This window comes from Cladophialophora immunda, assembly GCF_000835495.1.
Source record: "Cladophialophora immunda strain CBS 83496 unplaced genomic scaffold supercont1.1, whole genome shotgun sequence".
Lineage (NCBI taxonomy): Eukaryota > Fungi > Ascomycota > Eurotiomycetes > Chaetothyriales > Herpotrichiellaceae > Cladophialophora > Cladophialophora immunda.
The window spans coordinates 3,672,792-3,693,315 of NW_015622541.1; the positions used below are offsets into that span (position 1 = coordinate 3,672,792).

At 55.7% G+C, this 20,524-nt stretch overlaps 6 protein-coding genes across 6 annotated transcripts; 2 read left to right on the forward strand and 4 right to left on the reverse strand.

Moving 5' to 3' along the window:
• Positions 1–1,578: 1,578 nt before the first annotated feature.
• On the reverse strand, positions 1,579–3,339 carry PV07_01060 (uncharacterized protein). Its single transcript, XM_016387558.1, has 4 exons — positions 2,768–3,339; positions 2,486–2,713; positions 2,399–2,435; positions 1,579–2,345 (listed from the first exon to the last, which is right to left on the reverse strand). Exons 1-4 carry the CDS (start codon positions 3,115–3,117, stop codon positions 1,734–1,736), a joined length of 1,227 nt encoding a protein of 408 aa, XP_016254486.1. The 5' UTR covers positions 3,118–3,339; the 3' UTR covers positions 1,579–1,733.
• Positions 3,340–7,616: 4,277 nt separating this feature from the next.
• PV07_01061 (uncharacterized protein) lies at positions 7,617–9,523 on the forward strand (the record flags this gene model as incomplete). The annotated part of the gene is made up of 2 exons (XM_016387559.1): positions 7,617–9,298; positions 9,397–9,523. 2 exons carry the CDS (start codon positions 7,617–7,619, stop codon positions 9,521–9,523), a joined length of 1,809 nt encoding a protein of 602 aa, XP_016254487.1.
• A 318-nt stretch (positions 9,524–9,841) lies between these two features.
• On the reverse strand, positions 9,842–12,738 carry PV07_01062 (uncharacterized protein). The gene is made up of 3 exons (XM_016387560.1): positions 12,382–12,738; positions 12,165–12,308; positions 9,842–12,085 (listed from the first exon to the last, which is right to left on the reverse strand). The coding sequence occupies exons 1-3, from the start codon at positions 12,668–12,670 to the stop codon at positions 10,020–10,022; spliced, it is 2,499 nt and encodes an 832-aa protein (XP_016254488.1). The 5' UTR covers positions 12,671–12,738; the 3' UTR covers positions 9,842–10,019.
• Positions 12,739–13,778: 1,040 nt separating this feature from the next.
• On the reverse strand, positions 13,779–17,244 carry PV07_01063 (uncharacterized protein). The gene has a single exon (XM_016387561.1). The coding sequence runs from the start codon at positions 17,008–17,010 to the stop codon at positions 15,553–15,555; it is 1,458 nt and encodes a 485-aa protein (XP_016254489.1). The 5' UTR covers positions 17,011–17,244; the 3' UTR covers positions 13,779–15,552.
• PV07_01064 (uncharacterized protein) lies at positions 13,870–15,198 on the forward strand (the record flags this gene model as incomplete). The annotated part of the gene is made up of 1 exon (XM_016387562.1): positions 13,870–15,198. Exon 1 carries the CDS (start codon positions 14,074–14,076, stop codon positions 15,196–15,198), a length of 1,125 nt encoding a protein of 374 aa, XP_016254490.1. The 5' UTR covers positions 13,870–14,073.
• A 44-nt stretch (positions 17,245–17,288) lies between the features above and the next one.
• On the reverse strand, positions 17,289–20,108 carry PV07_01065 (uncharacterized protein). Its single transcript, XM_016387563.1, has 3 exons — positions 19,559–20,108; positions 17,835–19,503; positions 17,289–17,766 (listed from the first exon to the last, which is right to left on the reverse strand). Exons 1-3 carry the CDS (start codon positions 19,858–19,860, stop codon positions 17,542–17,544), a joined length of 2,196 nt encoding a protein of 731 aa, XP_016254491.1. The 5' UTR covers positions 19,861–20,108; the 3' UTR covers positions 17,289–17,541.
• Positions 20,109–20,524: the final 416 nt, after the last annotated feature.

Below are 20,524 nucleotides of genomic sequence, written 5' to 3' on the forward strand. Positions count from 1 at the left end.
TTTGGGAAATGTGCCAAGTCCTCAGTATTGATAGATATGGAATCCTGACTCCGGAGGGCTGTTACGAGCCTGATCGCCACTGCGGTGGTAGTAACTCTAAGATATAAGCTGATGATGATTATGGTCGGCATCTTTTGACATATCCAAAGTCCGAGCCTATCTCCGCCACTTGCCACGAGCATATATAGGAAGAAGAGGCACTTCTCTGCTGGGGCGTGCACAATACTACAGTATATATTGTAGGATTGTGCTTGAACCGGCGCGCTCTCTATCCGAACCACTATCTCCTATTTCACTCCTGTTTGTGGCGAGTCTACATTTCAGTGCTGAAGAAAAACAACAACCTCCTCGTGTCTTGACGATGAATTCTGCCTTGCTGCCTCCCAACGAGGACTCCGACAGCCACTATTTCTGTCGAACGCAAGTCTGGACGAAGCCTTCGGCACCGCCGCCGAATACCACAGTTGACGGCCAGGCGGCCATCATCACCGGCAGCAACACAGGGATTGGCCTGGAAGCGGCCAACGTTCTGCTCGGACTGAAACTCTCGCATCTCATCCTCGGCGTTCGCAGCGTGAGCAAAGGAAGCACTGCCGCTAACGCGCTTCGCAAAGCATATCCTCATGCCAAGATAGAGGTGTGGCAGCTGGACATGGCTTCGTACGATTCAATCCAGACGTTTGTTCGGCGATGCCACTCCCTGGACAGACTCGATATAGCTATCATGAATGCGGCCTTTTCCGTTCTCGAATTTGGCACCAACACCTCGACGGGCCATGAGCAGATGTTCCAGGTGAACTACCTATCGACTGCTCTGCTTTCCATCCTGCTCCTCCCCATTCTGAAGAACAAAAGCCCTCCTCAGACTCCTGGCCGATTGACCCTCGTATCCTCTACCCTGGGACTGAGGGCGAAGTTCCCGAACCACAGTGCCGTACCCTTGATCCCGTCTTTCGACGATCCCCAGGTATTCGTTGGTACCGGAACGAACAATGCATATTCTCTATCCAAGACTCTGATTCTGATACTCATGGTCAAGCTCTCCGGCCTCGTCAACGCCGATGATGTGGTTGTCAACGCAGTAGGCCCGGCACTCACGGGAGGCAGTTCAAAACTGGACCGCCATTACTCTCGACTCATGAAGCTGGGTTTGGCAGCACTCAAGGCTGTGGCTGCCCATTCGCCGCGGCAGGCTGCCTGGCTCTATGTCGACGGATCGGTCACCAAAGGCAAGGAAAGTCACGGAAACTTCATCATAAATAATGAATACTACCCGTGAGTTGCTCGTCACTTCTGGCAGTGACATCATTGTTCGTCTAAGCTTACTAAATCCTAGTTTCCATGCCATCATGTACACAGCCGAAGGAAAGGTGGCCATGGATCGGCTCTGGAACGAGACACTGGAGGAGCTCGACTTTGCCCATGTTAAAGAGATTCTCGCACAAATGTGAAGAACGAGCCCAATAGATGGGAAGTAGTACTATTTCCTAAGGTTCTAGCGACTTTAGGCGCCTTACCTCGTCAATTAGGTAGCTGAATATAGTGTTTAAAATCGATTTATCTATTAGTACAAGTTTCCACAGATTCTGGTTCAAAGGGTAAAACGTCATCCGCATTGTCATGTAAATCTATGTATCCGGTCAAAATAGAGGTTATGCCGATTAACCTCGAGATCAAACAGCGCCTGAACGTATTTAGCCTAGCTCAGAAAGTGCCATTGCCCGATAAATATGTCAATTGATCGACGTTTCATTGTACAGTTTGGCATATCGGAGAGGGCCGGCCATCAAATTCCTAAACAACTGCAGAGTGGAAGCGACGTCTTCCAGGGGAAATTGCCCGGCATCCATTACAGACTGTGCGAGAACCAAAAACTCGCTGTTGATTCGCTCGATAAACTTGGGCCTGATCGACAGCGCAAGCGGTAGATTTCCAGCGGGCAGTAGGGGCGCGATTGCCAGATGGATCATCTCGTAACAGGCGAAGAAGAGCATGGTAAAAGGGTCTTTTCGCGCCAGTTGTTCGAAGGCGTTGGGAATCCAAAACATCCAGTTTCGGATAGGGAACAGCGTCGTCAACTGCCGATGAGTCGATGGTGGATTCGAGCCTTGCATGCGCAAGTTGGTGACGTAGATTTTGAGTTCTTTAATTCCTAAACTGATGCCACGGTAGCTCTCGGATCTTCCCAGGGCTTGTTGCATTTCGGACATGGCCTGCTCGGCTCGGTCGAGCAAAGTATCAGGGTCCATCTGCGCCAGTTGAGTCGCGATCTCGGTATTCTTCGATGGAAGAAGGAGGTGTGAAAATGTAGAGCGGTAGCGCTCGGTTTTTACTTGATGCAGGACCTGCTCAACCAATTAGCCCAAGAAACAACCCGACCATGGAATTGATTCCAGACCGAACAGATCCCCTGCATTGTGTGCGCATACTCGTCACTGGCTCTTGATTAGCAAGCAATTCGGAGAATGACAGTCCGGCTGGTCACCTTTTAGGAGCCTGCCAAGAAAGCAAGAGTGAAGCAGCAATGACTGCCTCGATGTGTTCCTCAGAGAAGGTTTCCAAACACTGGCGAAGGCCTTTGAGAGCTACCCCTCGGTGATGATATTCCACGTATACCATTGATGCCGAGCGCGTAAGCAGGGCTAGATGACGAGCCCCAAGCGTGCAAACACCATGTCGGACAAAATCGTACGAGACTGCGATTTTGAGGATCCTCGCTGATGTTAGACAACTCGCGAGGAAGCCTTCTTGACCACACTAGACTTACTCTGGCAGCACAAGAGTCCCAAACGCGAGTTCATGGCTTTGACATTCTTCTACACGGTGGATCATCCTGGCCACATGGGCGAAGATGCAACGGTCCCGAAGTTGGATGTCTGGTAGATCTGCCAGAGGAGGGTACACCAAGGCCAATGTATCTCCAGGATTCGTAGCAAGAAGGCTGTGCTGGCCAGGTTGTTGCGAGCCCTGTTCGGTATATCCGCAACTGAGGTTTAGACGGCGGCATCGCGTGCATTCGGGCTTGTACTCGTCACACCGGACTTTGTGTTTCTTGCAAGTGCTGCATCCAGTTCTGGATTTGATGTGTGTTCGACGGATTTTCGGGATGTAAGGCATTGCGGGGGCGTGTGTTAGCAGAAACGAAGGAGTGCGCCGCACTGTCCGGGATGGAAACTCAGGCCAGATGCCATTTCATCCAACCGTCGGGAGAAATATCGAAGCCTCGCCAATATGGGCTTTGGCAAGAAGATGGGATGGTCAAGAAGAAAGTGAGAGAGACGTCCTTTATCAACGGATTCACCTATCTCCCCTTTTGTGAGGGAAAACTTTTTCCGAGCCACGCCCGGGTTGGCACGTGCCCACGCTCACCATTAAACCCGCCTTGTTCCGGACCCGGTCGCTAGTGAAGCAGGCAACAAGCTTGAAGCGCAAAGTTGCATCATTTTCATAGATCGACGGGATCTCAGAAAGATCAGGAATGGGCTTCGTGAAGTGAAGGACAACACGGATCTCTTTGGTGTCCACGATTGTAGAACGTAGGTAGGATGGTGGAGCGGAGAGACGAAGTGAAGGTGAGATTGAGAGAGAGATGGCAAATGTCTAATAGCGGCATTAGTTGAGCTAACCAGCGAGCCAGTCAGGCTAGCGAAGCTAGTGGCGCTAGTGACTGATCTGTCGCCAAGGCTTCTTAAGTTGACAGCAAGTTGACGCCCTCATTTCTCCTGTTCAAAAAGGGGCTCAACACTGCCTCGAGGCTAGTTGACCCTGGATCGCCGTGGTGCAATTTCTCTAGGGACTATCCCATTGACAATCGTATATACACTGTCCAGGGTCTCAGGCTGACAGGCGGGCACAACCTGACCTTGCTCGCGCAATCAAGCTAAACGACACTCAATGATGCTCAAGGGCCCCCTGCACTCCCAGATCTTGTCCATCACCAAGCCCGCTGCTTTCACAATACGCTCGAATTGGCCCGGTGTCCTTTCCCTCCCATTGGTCATCATCATCATGTTCAAGTCCATCATGTGGGCGGGAGCCATGGCCACACCATAATTCGGCAGCAACGGCGCGGGAGCGGACTTGAGCTTGTCCGAAGGCAAGGTGGTGCTCATCAATATGTCGGCGATCAGCACGCGGGAGCTGGGACTCATGGATTCTGCCACCCGCGACAGGATGGCGATGGCTTCGTTATCGGCCCAATCGTGGCTAATTGTGTGTTGTATGCATTAGCCATGCCACCGAGAACCTGCCTCGAGCGACTCACACAATGTATCGTAACCAATAGATCTCAGCGCCTACAACTGGGTTTTTCTGGAAGAAGTCATGCCGCGCCAACTTGACTCTGCCGTCAGCAATGGCGGAATGATGTCTGGTCTCCCAGACCGCAATTGCCTGTTGGATCACATGCTCTCGATCTTGGACAACGAGGTTGAGACTAGGGTAGTAGGCGTGGAGCTGCATGCAGAATGAACCTGCTGAGTTGTTAGTTCGAGGATCTTCCCAAGTAAACCCCCGTACAATGGAGGAGCATAAGACTTGCCAATCCCGCCACCAACGTCTACCACCGTTGCACCGTCCTGCAGCTGCTGCCAAGGAAAATCCAGCACGCAGTATTTTTCGGTGCCTTTGCCCTGGCCGCTGATGGCAAGGTTGAAGAGGTGCTTCTCCGGGCGCGGCACCATCTTTTCGTCCGATCCATGGGTCTCAGGCGGTCCATCGTCCTCCTCGCAGGGATGTCTCCGTGCGCTTCGAGGCCGCCAATTCACCTCGGACGCAGGCACCATCTCGTTCATCCAATCGAACAGGGACAGCTTCGTGCCCACGGCCTGCTGGAAAGCGGTCTTTCTCGGGTCGTAGCTGTCCCCAATGGCGGGGTTTGCCAGAGCTTGTGGGAGGAAGTCACTGGCGGTATACTGGAACTGGCCCCTGGAAACGGTCAAAAAGAGTTCTAGATCAACCCCCTCCGAGCTGTCTTGTGTCACGACTGTTGGCCGGAATTTTTCCCCCTCTCCCGTCTTTGACCTCACGCTTCGATCTGGCAGAGTGCCGAGCCAAGGAACCTTACTTCATGGTGATGTTTGCTTGAAATGCAGCATCGCCGACAAGAGCCTGAGAGATGCGGTTGTTGGCGAAACAGCCGTCTTCGACCTCCTCAAAGACATGGTGCGATGTCAACGTCCGCATGACCCGACCTAAAGAGCGGCCGCCTTCCGTTCAGCGAGCCATAGCTATGCCATATGGAGATGTCTTTGGGGGGGACATACATAGCTTCCCCTCCTCAATGCCAGTCGCTGTGGCGAGATGACCAGTACTGACGCCGCCACCACCGCCCTGCTCGACACGGGCAAGCACTTCCGCAACGCCATGCTCGGCAGCGACATGCAAGGCCCGGGCGATCAGATAGGACATGGACAGGTTCAGCAGTCGGGTGTGCGGGTCTAGAACGAGGCTCTCGAGCGACCCCAATGCGGCAATGATGACCTTGACTGCATCGTGCTCGGCATGTGATACGGTGTGGGTGGCGGTAGCAGTAGCGGCAGCACCCTCGGTCTGGGACGGCGCAGTACCCTCACCGCCCGGAGCAGATTCCCATTGCGACGCTAGACTCTCCACCGCGGCCGAGAGCAGTGCCAGGACCTCCCGGAGCTGCGCAGCAGGCTTGCCGCTGCCGATCGTGGGCGATGGCATGATAGGGCAGGATCTCTCTTCTGCAGAGTGCGCCAGGGGGGAAAGGGGGGGAAACAAAAGGCCCTTATGCGTGCCCTCCTGGGGAATCTTCACTCAGATACGGAATGATTATGGATGCCTGGCCGCAAAAGACGGTGAAGATGGAGCCCTGTCGTGGTGGATTCTTGCTATTCTCGACCCAAACCAGGGACGGTGGTATTGAGAAGGATCGAGGCTAGTCAAGACTTTCCCCGGGGCAGTGTGTAGCCGACATCGCACGGACCAATTCCACGACAATCTACACGGGGAGGGAGGGGCTGCAGGAAGAAATAACCACTCGTACGTACGAGGTAGCTATACGTATCCATAAGCAGGCCGCCCTCTTCAGCACAATTATATGCGTGGGGTCTGGATCCTAAGCCTTGGTTAGTCCCGAGGCATCCATCCAGTGGCCAGACTCGAATCCATACACAGGGAGGGGGGGCGGGGGGTGGATTCCACACGTTTGTCTCCAAGTTCAACCTAAACCTAAACATAAACTAGAGCCCTCGAATACCATTATGAACAATTAGTAAATACTGAGGCGCAAACCACTGGGGGGTCCTCCCTCCCTCCGGCGCTCGTGGTCGATATACCGCTGCCGCTCCCCCTACCGTTTCGCGCGAGCAAGCTCCCGCCCAGCTACCTACATATGTGCTATGTACCTCCCGCCAGCTCGCGTGCTTCGACGAGGGATCTATCGTCGCCCCACAAGGCAAGATCAGGCGAGGCGAGGCACAAAGAACACGGGCGACGCTCGCCGAACAATCATGCTCGGCGAATCTCCCGTAAGCTGACGATGGGGATAGGAGAGAAAAGGGGACTTTTGATTGCCCTATGCAGCCACTAACCTTAACTGTGGGTCACCCAGAAACTAAAGTCCCTATTAAAGAGTGGCGCATCAGACATGTTGGCCAATGAGGTGGAACGGCTGGTCTCCCAAACAGGCAATCCCGTCTCCGTAAAAAGTCATTCTGGCTTTCCCCCCAGAGATACAGGCACCCGAGCATGAACGGCCCGCGGCGCCGCCTTGCCAGGCGATCAATGACCTGCTTGCTGCTGGGGCTCATGTGGAGAGCTCGTCCTTTTTACGTAAACCGGCTCTCACAGCAAAGAGCTCTCTGGCTCGAGTCGAGATTACTGATGGACGTCAATAGCCTATAGCCGCGGTGCACCGCTTCTCTCCGCGCACCGGGGCTTTCGAGGCAACCGGCACAAATTCAGCGGCGAGCAAAGTAACGCACCGCGCTTCGTCTCGGACATACAATTCCACTACTGCCCTTCCGATTGCGCCCTGCGGGACGGAGTTCGTCGCCGATAAGATCGCATCATCTTGGTGGGTTTCTCGCAGATGGTGAAACTTAGCTGTAGCCCGAGATCTATTGGGAGATGGTCAACAGCTCGCCATCCGAGATCAAGGTCGGCCTGCCTTGCCTGGGAGCGAGCGAGGAACCATTGTGGCGTGAGTGGTAACCTACCCAGGTATGACGGCGCTGCTCCCCGACAGTCTCGTCTGATCGAGATCCTCAGGCTGTCCAGACGCTGGCACCGTTGAAGGCTTGTACTTTCTGGTGTCATTGGCTTCTAGCCCTTTTTCGGGCCCCCTGGATCGTAAAGAAGAACGAGAGCAACAGTGTTGCATCACCTAGTAGTATGGGTAGAGAGAGCCTGGAACCCGTCCTTCGATATCGCCTGGTTTCCATGCTATTTTGGATCGACGAGAGTGGCGGCTACCCACCCCCCTTGTCCCTGGCTTCTTTTGACTTTGCCTCCATGACGAAAAGAAATTCGAGATCAAGATCGTAGATTTCTTCTCATTTTCTGTCATCTTCTCTTTTGTGCAAACGTTCTTGCTCTGCCCTGTGATTCACCCACCATACTATCCCTTCTCGAAGCCTTTTTGTGTCGGCATGAAACGTGTGGTGATTGTCGGGGCCGGTCCCTGTGGGCTCGCGGCCCTCAAAGAGATGGTCGAGAGTGGACATGAGACAATACTGTTTGAGAGATCGGGACAACTGGGCGGCGTGTTTGCCAGTGCCACTGCATACCCAAACCTGCACCTCACCATCAGCAACTGGGCCATGGCATTCTCCGACTTCCCCGATCCGACGAGGCTGCATTATTCCACGGCCCAAGAATACCTGCACTACCTCCACGAATACGCCCGCCATTTCCACCTCGAACGTCGTATCAGATACCACACTGAAGTGCGCAGCGCCAGCTTGAGAGACGACGGGCTGTGGTCTTTGGAGATCCAGACCTTGATGGGATCAGAGCAATCCATTTTCCACCTGCAGGCAGACGCTCTCATTGTCGCCACTGGGTCGAATGGCCTCCCCAATGCACCACCCGCGGGTCTTTCCGAGTTCGACGGCCGTGTGATCCACTCGTCGCAGTATGATGAAGCCTTCAAGCAGGAGGTCGCGGAGAAAAAGCTGAAAGTACTGGTGGTAGGAGGCGGGGAGAGCGGCGCAGACATCTCAGCAGAGCTAGGCGACCTGTCACCCAATGTCACGGTCTGGCTTCGCCGTCCCATCTGCGTCGGGCCCCGATACCTCAACAAGAAGGACGAAATGGAACAGGTGGAAGCGAACATGGCCGTCGACTTCCCCGCCAACGGCTTCCTCGAGGCCGCCACAACCAACCGCATGAGCGCCGCCCAAAACGTGTATGCGTACGGCTTCTTCCGCCGGCTGCTGTGGTGCACGCCCGTGCTGAACGGCACGCTCTCACGCATGTCGCTGGCGAGCACGGCGTCTGCCTTCCTCCGAAACGATCAGGCCACCTATGTCACCAAGAACCAGCGCATGTGCGAGGCGCTGCACGACGGGAAGATCGAGGTCGTTGTCGCGCCGTCCATGTCCGCACGCGGCCGAAGCTGCGAGTTTCAGTTGGCCGACGGCACGACGCAGCGGCGCGACTTCGACGCCGTCGTCCTCTGCACCGGCTTCCGCGTGGAGTTTCCGTGGATCCGGTTGCCAGGAAAGCTGACGCTGTCATCGACCCCCCGTTCGTGGTATCTGCATTGCTTCCCCGAGGGGCTGGGCCACTGCCTCTTCTTCGTGGGATATGCGCGACCGCATCAGGGAGGCGTGCCTGTAATGGCCGAGATGCTGAGTCGATATATTGCGTTGCTGCTCCGTGGTGAGAGGGAGTTGCCGCCTGATTACTCAGCCCAAGCCAAGCGAGATGCCGCAGCCTCGCGCGAGTATTACAACCTGAGTCCCAACCTCCACACCCTCGTCGACTACAACGCATTTTTGGAGAGCGCGGCAAGGAGGATAGGTTGCGAGCCGAGACTGCCCCTGCTCTGTATCCTATTATTCAACTTCCACATGCTGACGGTCCTCCTCCTGGCTCTCCAGCTCTGCCACCCGACACTGCTATGGTGGGGTATCCGATCTACGCTGCTGATGTGGGCAGTGTCGATGGCCGGCTTCTTCGTCCTCTACGACGGCTTGCTGATCAAGTGGTGGTTCTATCCGCACTGGGCGGTATGGTATCGCCAACGCGGTCCAAACGCCGATCCGGCTCTGCTCGACGGGGTCTTGAATCGGGTGAATCTATGGAAGTCGACCGCCATCACCTCCGGGTTCGTCTTGCTTGTCTTCTGGTCTATCCCAACCTACTATATGCAGCGCCTCCTCTCAATCTTCCTATTTGTATGCAGTGCCATCCTGAATACCCTAGGTATTCACCTCCCTACATCGCGGGGTGTCCTGCTCCGGCCAAAGCTCTTTGCATTGCACGACTGCCCATGGCGGCTGTCCGATCTCTTCATGCCATGAGATCCTTGGGTTGGTACCGTTGCCGATAGGTGTTTGTTGCCAGTCCTGTTATATGTATGAGTGCAAGGTGTACGAGAGATGGAAGCTGGCCATCCGCGGGAAAGAATACGAAAGAAAATATGAGCTTTATAACGAAATAGCAATGATACTTATGACGGGTGCACACTGTCTAGATTCCGCAGTGCTAGTCCAGAAGAAAGCGTGCTAATATTCAACTCCTCGGTTCTCACGTCAAGGCCCAACGCATATTTCATATCTGGCAAGCCTCTCGAAGATAAAATTGGCACAGTCTGACGCACTCTCGAAATCACAACGAGGTGGCCGCCAGATCAAATATGGTCAATATCATCAATAAGGAGAGGGATACCACTATTCCTAAAGACAGAATAACTACCCTTTTTAATGATGGTTACCGTTGCGCCAGCCTTTCTATCTCAGCCTCTCACCATCCTATCAATTTGGCCATACGTCCATCCCACGGTCCTTATCGAGTTCCATTCGAGACATGGCGTGATGGACGACCCCTCACACATACCCCTGCCGCGTAATGACGTTGTACCCCGGATCCTCGATCTGAATGTCCGTCTTGGCCAGGAACTCGAGCGGCATCTCGACGAGCATGCCCCTGATCTTGGCCAGCTCCTCCTTAACGGCCGCGACCCCCTCATCGCCCCCGGGGAAGTTGTCCTTCATGACGTGGCCCCACTGAGCCAGGTGCAGGCCGTCCGGCCCCGTGAACCGCTTCCAGAACAGCATCTGGTACTGCAGCCAGGTCTGCGCCGTGTCGTCGGGCATCGGCGCAAAGACCTTGCGGAACGCCAGCGTGTTCTGCTGCGCCACGCCGTTCCAGTGCTCGAGGAACCGGTCGCCGAGCGGGTCCGAGACGAGGACGTCCTCCTGGGATCCAAAGTCGTACTCGTTGTCGCCCGGCGCGGGCGTGAAGTGCCCGTCCGGCTTCCGCATGTCCTGGGGCGGGAGCAGGCCCAGGTGTTTGCGGAACAGGTAGCGGCGCAGGCTGGCCGCGAAGCGACTGGCTTGGAACGGCTGCCCGTTCATCGTCGTGGCGATGGGGGTCGGGTCTTCGATCACCAGCGCGATCTCCGAGTCTCGACTGCCTTTGAGAGACCTGTCGTTCAGATTGGCGGAGCCGCACAGGACAACCCGGTCGTCGGCGATCAGCACCTTGGAATGCACATAGAGTTCCTCGCTGACAAAGGCGTCGATTTCCTTGATGGTGCCGCCGCCTGCCCAGGGGACTTTGCGAATGTCGGCGCCCCCGAGCATATAGCAAGAACTGACAGAGTCCCAGCTGCTGTGGGAATGACCCGTGGCGTTCTGGTACTTCTGGTAGGCCTCGTGGTTTGTTGTGACGTCGTCGCCTTCGAATTCACCCATCTCTTTCTGCGCCCGCAGTCCAAAGGGATCAACGATATCGTCGTGGTCCTGGCTGGCAAGCTTATACTCGACGCCGCTAGCCTGCTCGGCCTTCTGCATCACCGCACTCTCGTTGATCCGATCGTAATTTCGCAGATTGTAGAATCTGATGTATTCCTTGGGGTCGACGCCGGCCCGTTTGATCTTGTCCATGATGCTGAACCCACCACGAGAAATGGACTTGTACTGCAGCTTCATGATCGCCCGCGGCGGATGACCCGTTATCAGAGCTTGCAGATCTCCCGGAAAGGCCGGTACGGAGGGCAATATGACAATGGCCTTGTACCGTTTCTTCTCCTGCGCGGCGCGCAAAATCCGTTGCACAAGAGCTTCGCCGACGCGGTTCCAGACCGTCCCCAGCCAAGTCCCCGTCGACGTGATGAAGAATTGCTGCTCGATGTATACGAAATGCTCGCTCTTCTCGATGATGTCGATGTACGCGTTGTACACGCTGTGCTCGAGCGTTGGACCGCCACTCCAGCTGCCGAGGCTGCGAACCAGTTGGCATGCCATGGGACCGGCGGGCTGATCCGGTGCATTCTGAGCAGGTTGGTCGGTGATGGGTGGGATACGTTCGTACCGCGAGTCCCGTGGAAGGCCCGTATTGTATTTCATACTGTGGACAAAGTTCCAGCGTTCAATGAAATGCTTGCAGAGGTCTGCAACCGCCGGCCCGGTAAGACTGATGGAGATGTCCTGCCAGCCCATTCTTGACGTCGTCAGCCGACTGAGTTTGTTATGCTCCCAGTTATCGAGGTTTTTGAAGTCCATCACTCGTGCGTTGTTGTAGTCTTGGCCGGGAAAGACGATGTCGTCGAGGTTTCCAGGATGAGCATCGGCGATCGGGTGTTGGATCGTATCCCAGCGGCCATAGGAGAGGTCGATGCCACCCATAAAGACTGTCTGTCTGTCGCAGATGACAAGTTTCTCATGATGTGCCCAGAGCAAGGTCGGCCCGCCTGCCAATGCGAACAGGTTCTGCAACGATTCATCCGACACTTTGCCCAGGTTCGCGGCGCCGCCGGATATTGTGTTTTGGAGCATGCTCTTCGTCGACGAGAGGACTCCCTTCGCGCCGGTATAATGATCTGGGTATCGGAAGACCGCAATATTGGGGTGTAGCGCCTCTAGCGCGCGTTGTGTGTGGTGCGAGGAGACTTTGATGGCAGCGACATATTAGCACAGGCCCATCCAACGAAGGAGACTGAACTCAAAGCTGGGTGGCACAAGACTTACGGTACATGAATTGAGGAACCTCCTTGAAGACAATGATATTCACCTTGACGCCCCGCTCAGCGGCGGCGAGCAGCATCCGGTCGAGTCGGTATTTTTCATTCTCTGAAGGCGGCCGCCTCAGATATACTTCTGGTGAAACCCACCCTGGTGCAGTCATTCAGCCTCGTCACCTTTCTACACACCCATCTTCATAGAGGAGGTTTGGAAGTATACATACACCCGAGAATCCAGACCGACTCCTTGGCCTTCTCCAGCGCCTCAGAGACAGCCCAGAAGTACGAGCACCCAGAGACATGATACTTGACGCTGTTGCCCTCCGAGACGGGTGCCGAGCTGGAGTATCTGTTCTTGGGGCCGGAGTCTTTGCTGGTGACGATGCTCGTCACGACATTGGTCACGCTCTCGAAGCCGAATCTGCTGGTGACGCTTTCGAGATGCGTGGAGCTGACCACGGTGCTCTGGACGCTTTTCGCCGCGCTGGTGGCTTTGCTGATGAGGTACGACATGCTCGCTTACCGCACCACACTGGTGTTGTTGGCTGCCAGGGAGTAGAGTGGCTGTCTTTTGCGAGTGCTGGTCTCGAAGCTTTATACTTCACTGGTCATCCTTCCAGGAATGAGTCGGCCATTGCAGCTGACGATCAAGCCGCTAGCAGGACAGATCACCTTGCGCGAAAGAGTCAGGAAGAGAGCAAAAAGACCTAATAATAATGCTGGACCGTGAGTATATCTCGTAGCTGAGATTGGCATTCTGGCTATGGGCACCAGTCTGGTTCCAAAAAGGACGAACGGCATTCCCGACTAAGGACCAAAAAGCCAGTCATGAGCAGGACGAGGATACCGGCTCTAAGAGAGGCCATTCTCTCTCTTCAGCATGGCCTCTCTTTCCGGCTCAGCCTGCACAGGAAACGAGGCACTATACCATACTTGACACAAATTGGCGCACGGGCACTCAGTACTTCCCTTGCGCAGTCCAACTCGATCGAGGAAAATCCACGCAAGAAAGCGCCGAAAAGAAGTCGGCACGAAACCTTGATCTCTGGACGGGACCGTCCAGCCAGAGACTGACGTGGCCATGCGCCAAAGCAGACTTGGAACAGGTGCGAGGCAGACCCAAACCAATTCGCCCGTGTACGTAAAATGCGTGCACGGCTCGCGAAGACAAAAACTGGACTTGACTCGTTCTGCAACGACCCAAGGACTCAGCGCGACGATCACTTCCTCAGCCTTGAAGGATTGCCCAAACTCACCAAACTCGTCTGGGACGCCTGCAGCTGTTTTGCGGCAGACATTGACAACTCTGGGAGGGAATCGCTAAGCGAAGACACAGGAAGAAGAAGACCACGGCTCGCTCGGGAACGAACAGCGCCCCCGTCTGGTCCGTCCCATTGGACGCTGTGGCCAAGCTGGCCAGGTCCAGCACCCGACCTGCAGCGGCCTAACGGCGTTGGCGAAGCGTTGTTTTACGTAGAAACATGCGGGGGAAACGACGGAGCGGCCGTTGCGCGCTGCATTTGCGGTGCATTGCTCGTGACGGTGGGCGACGAATGGTAGGCTGTGAGACGAACTCTGGAGCTGCTCTTGACAATGGAAGACGCACTGTAGTAAGCTACTTCTGGGAGCGCGGCTGGCATGCGAGGGCTCAGCCGCTCTTTGCTTCGTGGGTTTCTGGCTGCCAACCCGACGATCGAAAGGACAACGGTCAAGAAGGAGTAAGTATATCTGTTCGAGTGTTAAGACGAACGAGGAGAAATCCTGACTCTGCGGTCTACACATTCCGAGTGGCATATCGCTGAAACTGGATTCTCGAGGCCCTTCAGAGGACCATCTCCAGCAAGGCTTTGAACCATCCCGGCGGTCAAGATATTGTCTCCTGCTCTTCCTAACACTCCCACCACGATCCTCCCAAGATGGTGTTCGGCTTCAACAACATAAACATAAACAGCTACCAGAACAAAAACCCTGACCCCTCAATCGCCATCTACCCTGCCCTCCACGCATCGGACGCGCCCTATTCCATCCAAGAGCAGCCTCTGCGCTCGGCGATTTTCATCCCAGCCGACTTCAAGCACGGCACTGATGGAAAGACGCCCGTGATCCTCGTGCCGGGCACAGGCTCGTACGGCGGCGAAGCATTCCAGCACAACTTTGCCAAACTTCTCCGCGCCAGCACCTTCGCCGACCCAATATGGCTGAACATCCCAGGCCGCATGTGTGACGAAGCGCCCAAGAATGCCGAACATGTTGCCTATGCCATCAACTACATCGCGACCGTGTGCGGCAAGAAAGTGGCAGTGGTGGCCTGGTCACAGGGCAACCTGTCGACGCAGTGGGCGCTGAAATACTGGCCCAGCACCCGCGCCCAAGTCAGCAACTTCATTTGTCTTTCGGCCGACTTTAAAGGGACAGTCGAGGCCTGGGGGCTGACACCGCTCCAAGGCATGGTGCCTGGCACTCCAGCCGTGTGGAACCAGACCATGAATTCGAAGTTCATCGCCACCTTGCGTTCGAATGGTGGAGACTCGGCTTATGTACCCACGACGTCGATATACTCGGCGACAGACGAGGTCGTGCAGCCACAGTTCGGGTCTCACGCCTCGGCCTTTATGAAAGACGAGAGAAAGGTTGGGGTGACCAATTGCGAGCTGCAAGTCGCAGCGTTCATGAAGCCTGCCGGGCTGGCGTACTCGCACGAAGGCGTCATGTACAGCTCACTTGCCTGGGCGCTGGCCGAGGATGCCATCAAGAACGGTGGACCAGGCAGCTATGACCGGATCAACATGGCAAGTGTATGCATGCACAGAAAAGCCCCCGGGTTGAGTCTCTTGGATGCGACGCAGACTCAAGCGCTGAGCGGGTGGTGCTTGAAGAGCATCCTCCTCTTTATGCCCAAGCCATGGCGTGAGCCTGCCCTTCCTCTGTACGTCGCGTCGGAAAAGATCAACTATGTTGCCGAAGAGGTTGCCATACCCGCGAAGCCAGCGGTTGCTGTGGTGGAGACGGAGGTCGCTGAAGCGGAGGTCGTTGCTACCTAGCTGTCTTGAATGTTGAGCTTGCCGTTTCGTGTTTTATATGGTCGTAGGAGTTGATCTTGACTCTTTGTGATATGATACCTTCAGGCAGATATGAATTCCATCAGTTTGATACCCCACCGATAAGCATCGCATTCAGATCCAGCGATACCTGCAAGGGAGGCGTGAGGTCTGATCCGAGGGGACGCGCTACCCCTGGGTTTCTGTTGTGGTGACAAGCTTCAGATTCCAGGTGGGCGTGGATCAGACTTGTGCGAAGTGGCTCTTTTGGCGAGTGGGATAGAAAAACCTAGGCGGGGCGTTGATAGAAATCATTCCACATCGGCTCATCAGTTCAGGCCACGATGTTTGAATTGCTCAAACCATGACCCTGCGCAACCCGCTGGTGCCGCCGAGGACTCGTCTGCCGGTGACCGCACATCTTCCCTTCCCGCTTTCCCAGCCTCCCTCACGGCTCTTGTGCTCTTTCTTCTTCGACTCATCGTGTCCTTGTCCCTGTTCGTCGTCTTCCTCCTCCTCATCATCTTCCCACTCGCTCATTTTCTCCCCCTTCATAAACGCCTCCTGTCGCTCGTGCGTGCCCTCAATCCACTGGAATATGCACTTGTAATCGAAGACATATCCAGTCTGGCACGCCGCTGCGGTGGAGATCGGATGCAGGCAGATAGGACATAGGTCGCTCGACGAGGGCGGCGGCACAGTGAAAATCGGCAGGAAAGTGATGCTCGAGACGGGCGGGGTTCGTTTGGCCGTCGCGTTTTTGGTTGTCAACTGGCGCAACGCACCTTTTGGCTCCGGCATGGTCGTTCGGGCGAGTTCCATCCCAGAGACAATCGGGGGCGGCAATTCCAACCCTTCGGCAGCCTTTCTGCTCAACTGGCGGGAGAAATCACTGGCGTGCCACCATTCCAGGAATTTCAATGCGAAGATACTCGCCGGCAAGAGGATCCTCAAGCTCGACAATAACCGGGGATACAACGTTCGCGGATTGAATATGCCGCTCAACCCTTGTCCCGGTCTCCCAGCAGCGCCGGCCGCGACAGCTGCATCGGCAGCTTCTCTCGCCGCATCAATAGCCTGCTGATCCGCAGCGCCCATCCTCCTCATCCTCGTGGCAACCATCCAAAGAAACGGACTCGAGTATTTGGTGCCGTCAAACAGGTATCCCAAGCTGAAAGCCAAGATGCTGAAATAGTATGCCGCATTTAAACTCGGGTAAACATGCCGTAGAAACCACTTGTAATACCACATAAGCCTCTGCTTGATCGTCGGGTTTGGCGGCAGAGCGTCTCGGTCCAAATACCTCCTCCCTTCGACTCCGCCTAGCCCTCCCCCTCCTCCTCCACCGCTGACCAGCAACCCGGCCGAGGGCGCGATATGGATATCATAACTCTCATCCAGCTTCCTCTTGAGGTAAGGAACACCGACCAGGACGGCGAGGTTCCTCCAGACGTCCCGGCCATGGAGCTTGAGGCGCTCGCGGACCTCGGCGGGGACGGCGAGCTGGGTCCGCTTGACCTCGCCGCCGCGCACGCCGAGGACCTTCTCGCGCTTGAGGCCGTAGAAGTTCTCGGTGAAGCTGCCGCCAAAGTGCTTGAGGTAGTACTTCTCGACCGCGAGCGACAGCAGCGCGTACACCTCGTCGTAGTTGTTCAGGACGCGCAGCAGGTAGCGCGGGTAGCGGTGCGTGAGCAGCGCGAGCAGGTACCGGATCGTGGGCGGCAGGAGCGCCGACAGCTGTTGCTCCGAGAGGAGTTCGAACAGGGACGGCTTCAGGTCGTCCACGGGCGACTGCAGCGTCGAGAGGTACTCCATGCCTGAGGGACGGTTTGCTGGTGTTCAGGCAGGCCGATCGGGATGTGGAGGTTGCTCAGGGCGGACAGGATGGGACGGGACGGGATGGGTTGGTTGGAGATCCCGTATCTGCGGTGATGGGATCAACTGGACGAAGCCGATATCATCCTTGGAACCACGACAGCGACAGACGCAGAATGGACAATCTCAAATTGACGCGCTGGGGACTGGGAAACAGATACTGATGAGCCATGGCAATATCGAAACCTAGAGACTGCGGATGTTTGATTTTCTGATCGGCGGGATTCGAGCCTCGGCATGATCTTCGGCCCCCAAACCGCCTACGAACCCGAGCCTCGAATACACAGATCGGACTGACGTATTCCTCTCGAATTCTCCTTAGCTAGAGGTATGTATAAAATTGTTCTTTCTCCCTTAATGCCGTCCGTATAACAGGTCGATAGTCTCCAAAGTGAACAATGGTCCAAGATACCCAGGTAAAGTACAGCCCCAACTCTCATCTCTCACCGTATGACCCAAACCATTCAGTCATCAAATGGCACGCAACTGATCCGCAAAAGTTTTCAGCCGCTTAATCCTCTCATTCAGCGCGTTTCTCCTCGCAGTCAGGTTCTGGTCCCTCTCGGCATCCACCGAGCGCGTGAAGACGTCCTTGTCCACGCCAAAGTCGCCCTGGAACAGCGTATGCAGGGGGCGCAACAGATGTCGCTCGACGACTTGCACGACGACATTGTCGACGAAGACTTCGCGTGCGATCTGATTAGGAAAAATTAGCTTTTGTTCTGTAATGATTCGCCCAGCACGCCAGACACGCTGTTGCTTACCTCGTAGTAAATGATCATCCTCTTGCCAATCTCCTCCGCCGACTCGGCGCGACTGTCCTGAGCCAGAACCCGGTCGACATGCGCCGGGGTAAATCGTGTGGCACTCCCAGGAGTCGGCGGTGGCGGCATATTCTCCCTCTCGTTCACGCTCTCCGTCCTCGTTGGCGACGACGTATTTGCCATGTACGGGTACTCCTCCTCGGCCACACGATTGACCAGGGCGAAATTCTTGTTGATTTTCAATTGCCGGGCCAGCTTCTCGAAGCGTTTACTCTGTGTCTGCGCGGGCTGTTTCCGGTCCTGTTCGATGGCTTTGAGCTCGTCCTCGGCCTTCTTTTTCTGCTTCTCGAGCGCCTGGTACAAGTGATCTTTCATAGCTTGTGATACCCGCGCCGGAAGTGCAGGAAGCTCTTTCCGGAGCACGTTCTCGACAATGTGTTCGACAAAGGCGACGCATCGGCGGTGGGCGTGGTCCAGGTGCATCCTGGCAATTCCGTACCACGGTTCCGAGTGCTTGCGGAACAGCAGGTTCAGGCGATTGGGATCATAGCTGTCCTTCAACTCGCGGCCCCGGGTGGATTCGAGCATCTGTTGGACGTAGGTGCGGAAGCCGTCCCTGTCCTCGGTGAGGCTGCGTGCAGATTTTGCCTGGCGTAGGCCGTGACCGTTCAGTTCCACTTCGCGCGCAAACTCGTCGTGGTCCTCTTCGATTCGAGACCGCAGGTAGTAATCGGGCGCCTCATGCCAATCGGCCGAGCCGTCCAGGTAAGTTCCGTCAACGCATCCCTTTGCCTGCACAGCCAGTCCAGTCCGCTCTTCACAGAACCTTGTCCAGATCTCGTCGGCATCTGCCAGCTTCTCGTTGATCCCATCTACTTCCCTCATCGCCTTCTGGAGCCTGTGCAAGATGTCGTCCTGGATGATTGGGAGCTGACGCCGGGTGTGGTCGTAGTAGATGCTCCTCAGACGGCCTTGCAGTGACTCGATGCCCCAGTAAGCTTGGTCGACCTGACTCCATCTGCGTTCGGGAGACATGAAGAACATGCGCTCAGCCTCGTCTCTTTCCGCTGTAGAGGTCTCGTTGCCGGTTTCGCGCACGCCACGATTGCGAAGGACATGCCAGCCCTTGGCAAAGTTGAACTCGGTCATGCTATCGGCGCCATTCTGGGCTTTCTTGACCCAAAAGTCCTCCAGACCCGAAGGCGACTCGACCAGATCTGGCTTGGTGATGATGCCAAAGGTTCGCTCCCCGGTCGGATCGACTTCTTTGGCGATTGTGAGGACGGACTGCTTTTGCGGGTCGAGATTGGCCTCGACCACGGCCAGGATCAGCGTGCGTGGTTGCTTGATCCAGTCATCGACGATCCGGCGGACCAGGTCGATGTACTCGCGCCCTTCATTGTGCGAGGCAATCAGACCGGGGGTGTCAATCAGAGTCAGCGGCTGCTGATGGGGCCTCACAACCTCCACCTTGAGCACATCGCTGGCAAAGCCTCCGCGGCCGCCCAACAGCCATTTCTCGGCCTCCTTGACGATTTGGCCTAGCTCGGTCAATCTCCTGGACTTGAACCTGGCGTTTCTGAGGCGGGCCTGGTCGTCAGGATTTCGTCCCGTGTCAGGCACTATCTCGATGTTGATTGACTCGACATTGCCTGGACGAAACCGAAGTCTTGAGACAGCCACAGTTAGCACATATCCTTAGAGCATCAGGATCAAGAACTTACTCGGTCACGAATTTGGTGCAGGTAAACTCTCCTCTCGGGAATGAAAGGCCGCTGATGGCCTCGAGGACGGAACTCTTGCCGGACGACTGGCTACCGCAGACCACGAGCTGAGGCAGTTGGAGCTCTCTGTTCACATCGAGGTCCTTGAGTCTGTCGACAAGGTCAAACAGCCGTCTCTCCTCCTGACTCTGCAGACTCTTCAGACGATCGGTGAACGGGTTGGGGACATCGACGTATCCATTCACGGTCGGGGTTTGTAGCGGATCTGGCACAGGAGTGCCATAGCCTTGTTGATACGCCATTTACAACCCTACGGGAAAACGACAGGGGAAAGCAAAGAGGGTAAGGTTGAGAGCTGGATAAAAAGGTGTAGAGAATGAAGGGTGCACAGTCTAGTCAAGAAAGAAGCAGATCGAGATATGGGAGTGGCCGGCTGTGGGAGAACGCCCGTATACACACCTAGGCCTAGTACATGCATACATAGGTATTTCCAGGACAGCCACAGGTATCGGCCAGAAGTGTCTCTTTCCAATGCCAAGGGGGGCTGATGGCGTCCCGGTAGTTACCAACGCGCCGTTTGTTTTCCTCACTCAGCCTTACTGGTGGCAGAATTCGCCATCTTGCGCGGCCCTGGGCGACCCATGTCGATCCGCAGTACAGCCACTGGGCAACTGTGTTCCCTCGAACAGAGCGACAAGGCCGTCACCCGAACAGGCTACAGCGAAAAAGAAGGTCCGAGTCGATTGGGGCGAGATGGGGGGAGCATTGTTGTGCTGCAAAGCCGCGTAACGTCGCGCAGCCGGAGATGGCGATGTGATTGGCGCGTGTGTCGAGTGATATGCAGTGCCGGTGGCGACGGCGAAATGCTGCAGCCTAACAGGTCGCGAGGAGGAGGACGGAAGAGGACAGATGAGGTGTCAACTTGTCAATCAACGATCATGATCTGTGCCTCGGTGCCTTGTTTGG

Excerpts from the sequence above, each read along its gene's own strand:
- PV07_01062 (XM_016387560.1), bottom strand. The coding sequence starts at position 12,670 with ATGTCGTACCTCATCAGCAAAGCCACCAGCGCGGCGAAAAGCGTCCAG. Across the intron at positions 12,309-12,381 it reads GTCGGTCTGGATTCTCGGGT|GGTGGGTTTCACCAGAAGTA; the intron begins GTATGTATACTT and ends TGACTGCACCAG. Across the intron at positions 12,086-12,164 it reads GGTTCCTCAATTCATGTACC|TCTCCTCGCACCACACACAA; the intron begins GTAAGTCTTGTG and ends CTGCCATCAAAG.
- PV07_01060 (XM_016387558.1), bottom strand. The coding sequence starts at position 3,117 with ATGCCTTACATCCCGAAAATCCGTCGAACACACATCAAATCCAGAACT. Across the intron at positions 2,436-2,485 it reads TCTTGGCAGGCTCCTAAAAG|TGACGAGTATGCGCACACAA; the intron begins GTGACCAGCCGG and ends ATCAAGAGCCAG. Across the intron at positions 2,346-2,398 it reads CAATGCAGGGGATCTGTTCG|GTCCTGCATCAAGTAAAAAC; the intron begins GTCTGGAATCAA and ends TTGGTTGAGCAG.
- PV07_01065 (XM_016387563.1), bottom strand. The coding sequence starts at position 19,860 with ATGGCGTATCAACAAGGCTATGGCACTCCTGTGCCAGATCCGCTACAA. Across the intron at positions 19,504-19,558 it reads TGCACCAAATTCGTGACCGA|ACTTCGGTTTCGTCCAGGCA; the intron begins GTAAGTTCTTGA and ends GGCTGTCTCAAG. Across the intron at positions 17,767-17,834 it reads GGATGATCATTTACTACGAG|ATCGCACGCGAAGTCTTCGT; the intron begins GTAAGCAACAGC and ends TTTCCTAATCAG.
- PV07_01063 (XM_016387561.1), bottom strand. The coding sequence starts at position 17,010 with ATGGAGTACCTCTCGACGCTGCAGTCGCCCGTGGACGACCTGAAGCCG.